The sequence below is a fragment of the Cherax quadricarinatus genome, chromosome 98 (assembly GCF_038502225.1).
Source record: "Cherax quadricarinatus isolate ZL_2023a chromosome 98, ASM3850222v1, whole genome shotgun sequence".
NCBI lineage: Eukaryota > Metazoa > Arthropoda > Malacostraca > Decapoda > Parastacidae > Cherax > Cherax quadricarinatus.
Window position 1 is genome coordinate 6,102,600 of NC_091389.1, and position 8,930 is coordinate 6,111,529.

An 8,930-nucleotide genomic window follows, 5' to 3' on the forward strand; every position below is an offset into this window, starting at 1 on the left:
TAACAGACAAACATAAACACTTTATTATATAGAAAATATAAAATATAAAACACTTAAATATGAAATATTAATCCTACATTAAAGAAAATGAAAAAGGAAAAATATAAAATGATAACTGAATTCAACGCTAATTTAACACTTGGGTGTCTGGTGTTGGTGACACTGCTTGTTGAAATCGTAGCCGTTGCTGATGTGAGGGGGGGGCGCAGGTGTTGGTGACCACCACTGGCTAGTTCTTCACAGAGAATCGCCGTGATTATTATCCCGATGACAGGAAAGCAGGTTCTTTACCGCTGCAATGATGTGGGGTTACGTCCTGCAATTTCATACAGGTGCACAGGTAATGAGATCCAAAATGGAGAAGTCTCTGGACGTTAGTCCTTCTCCTGTTCTGCTCATTGATTGACAGGTGACCCTCACTATCATCCAAGCTGAAAAGATAGACAGGTTACTCACTGCTTAAATAATCACTCTCCATGGTAAGTACGATACCCAAAAGATGTGGTGATTATTACAACAGTCAACATAGAGCAAGGCTGAAAGGACTAAGTTTATTATTGGTCAAAAGTGAAGCTTTTAACCAATAAATCCACTAGAATACAAGGCAGGCATGTACTTACAGTAGTGTTGGGAGCTGTGAGTCGAGTGATTTACTGTTTGACCAGAGCCCCACACGTCACCTTTCGAGGGGGGGGGGTGGAAGAGGGAGGGGAAGGGATAGCGGGAGCTAGACTGATCCTACGTTAACAAGCAGCCGGCAATCAAACTATCACTTTAGGGGTGGGGGAGAAAAGGCGGGAAAAACGGGAGCGTGACTTACCCTACCTTAACTAGTAGCCGGTAATGAAACTATTGTTACTATATTACTACTCCTATCTATTGAACTTTTCCCTCACACTCTCCATCCTCACTAGTCTCAGAGCAAGTATTGTAAACTGTTTGCACATCCTGCCCTGAAGTGCTGTATGACCCTTGTGGGTTTAGTGCTTAGTGTAAGTATAATAATAATCATATCACAGCCTCTCCACACTTAACAACGGAACTCCGTTCCTAATATCATGTCGGTAAACAAATTCGTCACTAAGTGAGGAGCATACTATAATAGTAGTGGGTTTGTGTCAACCATCTCTGATATTGTTTTAATGTCATCTTTGCCCCATTTATAACATTTCCGGTATATTTTTAAATGTTTATACAGTAGTGTACTGTATATTGTAATAAACAGAATAGAGGAAATCAGCTCTAATATACATTATTTAGGTATACATAGTGGTCAGAGAGCTTTTTGTAAGTCTGAGTCGTTGGTAAACAAGTACGTTGGTAAGTGAGGAGAGGCTGTACTAATATCACAGGTATTACATAAGATATTTATAGTGAACATGAAAATTGGTAATACAGTGGCACCTAGGGACATGAACACCTCAAAACTCAAATAATTATGTAAGTGTATTTATGTAATTACTTTTGTAAGTGTATTTTTGGGGGTCTGAAACAGATTAATCTAATCTACATTATTCCTTATTGGAACAGATTCGTTTGGTATCGGCACTCGAACAGCCTTCTGGAATGAATTAAGTTCGTATCTCGAGGTACCACTGTATTCTTGAAGTAAAAGTTTAAGAAAATATTATAACAGTCAGTTGTTTCTTTTTTGTAGGTCATCCTGGTAGCAGAGGTTGGTACTTGTAGTACCAATACTGCTGGTCATCCTGGTAGCAGAGGTTGGTACTTGTAGTACCAATACTGCTGGTCATCCTGATACCAGAGGTTGGTACTTGTAGTACCAGTACTGCTGGTCATTCTGGTAGCAGAGGTTGGTACTTGTAGTACCAGTACCGCTGGTCATCCTGGTAGCAGAGGTTGGTACTTGTAGTACCAATACTGCTGGTCATCCTGGTAGCAGAGGTTGGTACTTGTAGCACCAGTACTGCTGGTCATCCTGGTGCCAGAGGTTGGTACTTGTAGTACCAATACTGCTGGTCATCCTGGTACCAGAGGCTGATACTTGTAGTACCAATACTGCTGGTCATCCTGGTAGCAGAGGTTGGTACTTGTAGTACCAATACTGCTGGTCATCCTGGTAGCAGAGGTTGGTACTTGTAGTACCAATACTGCTGGTCATCCTGGTACCCGAGGTTGGTACTTGTAGTACCAATACTGCTGGTCATCCTGATACCAGAGGTTGATACTTGTAGTACCAATACTGCTGGTAATCCTAGTACCAGAGGTTGGTACTTGTAGTACCAATACTGCTGGTAATCCTGGTACCAGAGGTTGGTACTTGTAGTACCAATACTGCTGGTAATCCTGGTACCAGAGGTTGGTACTTGTAGTACCAATACTGCTGGTAATCCTGGTACCAGAGGTTGGTACTTGTAGTACCAATACTGCTGGTCATCCTGGTACCAGAGGTTGGTACTTGTAGTACCAACCAATACTGCTGGTCATCCTGGTACCAGAGGTTGGTACTTGTAGTACCAGTACTGCTGGTCATCCTGGTACCAGAGGTTGGTACTTGTAGTACCAGTACCGCTGGTCATCCTGGTACCAGAGGTTGGTACTTGTAGTACCAGTACTGCTGGTCATCCTGGTACCAGAGGTTGGTACTTGTAGTACCAGTACCGCTGGTCATCCTGGTACCAGAGGAATTACAGTTGTTATGTCAGTTTTTAGTATCATAAGACTCTTGTTGTCAAATACTAAAATATATATTGACAGCATTGTGTTACTATAGCGTTTTAAATATAATATTTAGAATGTAAACATCAGTGTTAAACATCAACTTAACATCGTACTGTGTTAACACTTATCATTGTGTTACACAACATAAAACACATCCTACCACACGCAGCGCACGATGAGAAAAACAAACCTCTGACCTTGTGTTTGCTTTAAAACAATAACCTTGAGGTGTTTTATAGGATGTTTTTATGACTTTATAGCGGTTTCTTAGTATCGGTTGATAAAGTGGACGTCATATTACTGAAATGGATAATTTTATCGATTTCAGTGCCAGAACTGTCTTGTAGTACGGATTTAAATTTTGACAGTTTTTTTTGAGGAAGGGAAGCCTCCCTCACCTTTTTTTGATGGGTTTTTACTATGCTTCAATTTTTGGAATGCCTTAAATAATGAAAATTATCCTGGTTATTTTTGTTATCTGGGAAACAGAGTAAAACTTTGTGTGTGATGATGGAGTCACAGGATACAGTGTTTTAATTGCTTTAATGCATGGCGTTTTTTTGATTATTTTCAGAATGGACTTTGTTGAATTTTATGTAAAATTAATCTTACTACTATCTCTAATGCATTTTTGCAAGAGGATAAAAACAGAAAATTTGTTCAGAATGAGCAGTGGAACTGGTTTAATATAGGACTCAAAGGGAGGAAAATTGCTAATGTATAAATTGTTGATGTATAAATTGTTGATGTATAAATTGTTGATGTATAAATTGTTGATGTATAAATTGTTGATGTATAAATTGTTGATGTATAAATTGTTGATGTATAAATTGTTGATGTATAAATTGTTGATGTATAAATTGTTGATGTATAAATTGTTGACGTATAAATTGTTGATGTATAAATTGTACTCAGATTGTCAACTTTGTGCCTTTGTAATTTAATAAGTTTACATCATATTTCTTGTATTTTTTTTTTTTTTTGGTTATTACATTAAGAAAAAAATTCTCTAACATCTTAAAAGAATTTTTTTTTTTTATGAAAAAATCCTGACACTCTCATCACTTTTAATTTTGGAGTCTTGATGGTGAAAGTTATTGTTCACTATGTCTAAAATACTTGAAAAAAAAAGTGTTCCAGCAACACACATTACAGTTGATGCAGAGGAAAAACTACATCAATATTCACATTCTTCACAAAAATCTCAGTGTGAATCATTGATAACAGTTAATAAAGACAAAAAAACTCTTCAATGTTTAATGTGTTTGAAAGAATTTTCTAAAAAAGAATATTTGATGAGACACATGGGAATTCATACCAGAGAGAAACAATATAAATGTTCAGAGTGTCTGGAAGAGTTTGCAGTCAAATCTTATTTAGTAAAACACATAAGAATTCATACTGGAGAGAAACCATATCAATGTTCGGAATGTCTTAAAGAGTTTTCCATTAAATCTCATTTAGTAGAACACCTGAGAATTCATACTGGAGAGAAACCATATCAATGTTCGGAATGTCTCAAAGACTTTAAGACAAAATCTGCTTTAGTAAGACACATGAAAATTCATTCTGGAGAGAAACCATATCAATGTTCGGAATGTCTTAAAGAGTTTTCCATGAAATCTCATTTAGTAGAACACATGAGAATTCATACTGGAGAGAAACCATATCAATGTTCAGAATGTCTCAAAGGGTTTTCAAAAAATTTTAGTTTAGTGAAACACATGAGAATTCATTCTGGAGAGAAACCATATCAGTGTTCAGAATGTCTAAAAGGGTTTACCAATAAATCTAGTTTAAAGCTACACATAAGAATTCATACTGGAGAGAAACCATATCAATGTTCAGAGTGTCTAAAAGAGTTTACCATTAAATCTTGTTTTGAGCAACACACAAGAATTCATACTGGAGAGAAACCATTTCAATGTTCAGAATGTCTAAAGGATTTTTCCTTGAAATCTTATTTAGTAAAACATATGAAAATTCATGCTTAAGAGAAACCATATCAATGTTCAGAATGTCTAAGAGAGTTTTCCATAAAATCTAATTTAGTACAACACACTAGAATTCATACTGGAAAGAAACCATATTAATGTCTAACAGAGTATCCAGATCTACTTAATTTAGTAAAACACCTGAGACTTCATGCTAGTTAGAAATTTTATAAGTGTTTAACATGTAAAAATTTTCTCACAATCAGTTTTGTTAAAACAAACTCCAAGCCATATGGGAAGGAAATCTTGTCAATGGAGTGTGATTAGAAGACATAATAACATGTGATAGCAACATGCATGATAATTGGAGATAATACTAAGTCTCTCCTCACTTAGTGATGTACTCGTTTACTGATGCCTCAGACTTACGATGGTCCTTCTGATTTTCGTACTTAAATAATGTATATTAGAGCTGATTTCCTCTATTCTGTGTATTGCAATATACTGTATATTACTGTATAAACATTTACAAATACAGTGGACCCCCGGTTTACGATCAGCTCCCAATGCGACCAATTATGTAAGTGTATTTATGTAAGTGCGTTTGTACATGTATGTTTGGGAGTCTGAAATGGACTAATCTAATTCACAATATTCCTTATGGGAACAAATTCGCTCAGTAATGGCGCCTGAACATACTTCTGGAATGAAATAATATCGTAAGCCGGGGGTCCACTGTATTCCAGAAATATTATTAATGGTGCAAAGGTAATGTTAAAACAATATCAAAGATGGTTGACACAATGCTCCTCATTTAGCAACAAATTCATTTACCGACGTGGTGTTAGGAATGGAACTCTGTCGTTAAGTGAGGAGAGGCTGTATTTAACCCGTAAACAGTCCAAACGTATATATACGTTCACTATCTCAGTGCCCCGAATACTTTGAAAAATAAATAAATCATTTTTTTTTTAACCCATAAACGGTCCAAACGTATATATACGTTTTTTCAACATTTGAAAGTATGTAAAAAAAGTAGATCTTCTTTTTGTTTTTTTACATTTGAAAATGTGTAAAAAAACTTTGATCTACTGTTTTTTTTTTTTTGTTATATTTGAAAATATGTAAAAAAAACATAGATCTACTTTTGTAGCACTACACATGTGAACGTAGATCTGCTGGGACCGTTTACGGGTTAATGGAAATAAAGAGCACATTTTTCTAAGTATTATAGGATAAAAAAAAATTAGGGTCAGTACTTACCGAGATATGAGGCTGAGAAGTTGGCACTGGATGCTCATGTGACAGCAACATCGAGTCCTGCCGCTTGCAGAAGTGTTGCCGGCGTGCCTTTTTTTCTAATTTTCGTATTTTATATAATTTTTATGTTCTGATAATTACAATTTATAGTAGTTCTTGTCATTTCATAACCAATCTTTGTTCTGACACTAATATTAGGTACTGAAATTGTACTCACATTGTCACAAACACACTGACAGATGGACATTTACATCTGCCTTGGCCATTTACTATAGTCTTGGAATACAGTGGACCCTCGACCAACGGAGGCATTGACTAATGGCAAATTCGTCTAACGGCACTCTTTGCCATAAAAAAGATGGCTCTACCAATGGCAAAAAACTCATCTAACGGCGTTCGTCCCAAACGTGTCCATGTGGCCGGAGCGAGGCCTGAGCATGCCCAGCCACTCCAAGACTCAGTTTGCCATTGTTTACAAGCCGTTGTGGTCGACTCCACGTATAACTGCAATATATTTTGTATTATTCCACTGTTTTTAGTGCTTGTAACTGCTAAATAAGCCACCTTGGGCCTCAAGAAAGCTTCTAGTGCCAAGTCTGTGGTGAAAAGGGTGAGAATTGCTATGGAAATGAAGAGAAAGATCATTGAAAAATATGAAAGTGGAGTGCGTATGGCCAAGTTGGAAAGGCTATGTAACAAATCCCATTCAACCATCAGTACTATCTTGGCGAACAGAAAGGTGATCAAGGAAGCTGTTGTTGCAAAAGGTGCAAGTGTGTTTTCAAAATGGAGATCGCAAATAATTGAAGAGGTGGAGAGACTGTTGTTGGTTTGGATAAACGAAAAACAATTATTAGGAGATAGTGTCTCTCAGTCAATAATACAGTGGACCCCCGACCTATGATATTAATCATTTTCCCCATAAGAAATAATAGAAATCAAATTAATCCGTGCAAAGACACAGAAAAGTGTGAAAAAAATTTTTTTTACCACATGAAATATACATTTTCCTACACACAAAAAGAAGGATACATGCACAATATATATTGTGCATGTACTAGTGTACTAAATGAAAAATAAATGACACTTTTATTGAAGATGTGTTGATGACTGATGAGACACTGTGTCCTGGGAGTGCCTTTTCTTCCTGAGTAAAGATAAGATAAGATAAGATTTCGTTCGGATTTTTAACCCCGGAGGGTTAGCCACCCAGGATAACCCAAGAAAGTCAGTGCGTCATCGAGGACTGTCTAACTTATTTCCATTGGGGTCCTTAATCTTGTCCCCCAGGATGCGACCCACACCAGTCGACTAACACCCAGGTACCTATTTGCTGCTAGGTGAACAGGACAACAGGTGTAAGGAAACGTGTCGAAATGTTTTCCACCCGCCGGGAATCGAACCCGGGCCCTCTGTGTGTGAAGCGGGAGCTTTAGCCACCAGGCCACCGGGCCACCGACAGGCCACCGGGCCTGTCCTGTAGGTCCTGTTTGGCATTTTCTTCCAGAACAGGCCTTATCACACTGTGTATGCCACTATGATTCTTAAATCTTTCAAACCAACCTTTGCTGGCCTTAAATTCACCAGTATGAGCACTAGTTCCAGGCATTTTTTCCTGTTCACCTAGCAGCAAATAGGTACCTGGGTGTTAGTTGACTGGTGTGGGTTGCATCCTGGGAGACAAGATTAAGGACCCCAATGGAAATAAGTTAGACAGTCCTCGATGACACACTGACTTATTTGGGTTGTTCTGGGTGGCTAACCCTCCGGGGTTAATTGTTTCTCGGTATTCTCGATAAGTCACACAAAGAATGGTGCTACAGCAGCAGCAGCAGCTGACCATGGTATGATGTAGGCATACTATTGAAGATACGGTATTATGTTCCACAGTCAGCCCTCCTGGCCCTATATCACTCACTTATTTACCCCTATCTCACCTATGGAATTTATGCATGGGGCTCAACAACAACTAACCATCTCAGACCACTAATTACCCAACAAAAGGCTGCAGTTAGAATGATAACAAATTCTCACTATAGGCAGCACACTCCACCAATATTCAAAACACTCAACCTACTCACCATACAAAACATCCATACTTATTACTGCACCTATTACATACATAGAACACTTAACTCTGATATTAACCCTCCCCTCAAACATCTCCTTACCAACCTCAACAGAACACATGACCATAACACAAGGCACAGATCACTCTTTGATGTTCCTCGTGTCCATCTCACACTATGCAAAAACTCAATGCACTTAAAAGGCCCTAAAATCTGGAATTCATTACCTGTAAATATAAAAGAAACACTACCTGTTTATAAATTCAAGTCTCTTCTCAAAAATCACTTACTCACCCACAACTAAATAAATACTGAATAATTGTATCACTGAGTCTGAGAGGATCAAAACACTGAGTCTAAGAGGATCAAAACACTGAGTCTGAGAGGATCAAAATACTGAGTCTGAGAGGATCAAAACACTGAGTCTGAGAGGATCAAAACACTGAGTCTGAGAGGATCAAAACACCGAGTCTGAGAGGATCAAAACACTGAGTCTGAGAGGATCAAAACACTGAGTCTGAGAGGATCAAAACACTGAGTCTGAGAGGATCAAAACACTGAGTCTGAGAGGATCAAAACACTGAGTCTGAGAGGATCAAAACACTGAGTCTGAGAGGATCAAAACACTGAGTCTGAGAGGATCAAAACACTGAGTCTGAGAGGATCAAAACACTGAGTCTGAGAGGATCAAAACACTGAGTCTGAGAGGATCAAAACACTGAGTCTGAGAGGATCAAAACACTGAGAGGATCAAAACACTGAGTCTGAGAGGATCAAAACACTTAGTCTGAGAGGATCAAAACACTGAGTCTGAGAGGATCAACACACAGTCTGAGAGGATCAAAACACTGAGTCTGAGAGGATCAAAACACTGAGTCTGAGAGGATCAAAACACTGAGTCTGAGAGGATCAAAACACTGAGTCTGAGAGGATCAAAACACTGAGTCTGAGAGGATCAAAACACTGAGTCTGAGAGGATCAAAAC

The 8,930-nt window shown here is 38.1% G+C and overlaps 1 protein-coding gene across 1 annotated transcript in view; it reads left to right on the top strand.

Moving 5' to 3' along the window:
• Positions 1-6,030, top strand: part of LOC128702503 (zinc finger protein OZF-like) — a 44,338-nt gene extending 38,308 nt beyond the window's left edge. Inside the window, exon 3 of the mRNA XM_053796771.2 lies at positions 1,658-6,030. Within this exon, the coding sequence (XP_053652746.1) occupies positions 3,789-4,676 (888 nt within the window). The 5' untranslated portion in view covers positions 1,658-3,788 and the 3' untranslated portion in view covers positions 4,677-6,030. The remainder of the gene's footprint in view (positions 1-1,657) is intronic.
• Positions 6,031-8,930: the final 2,900 nt, after the last annotated feature.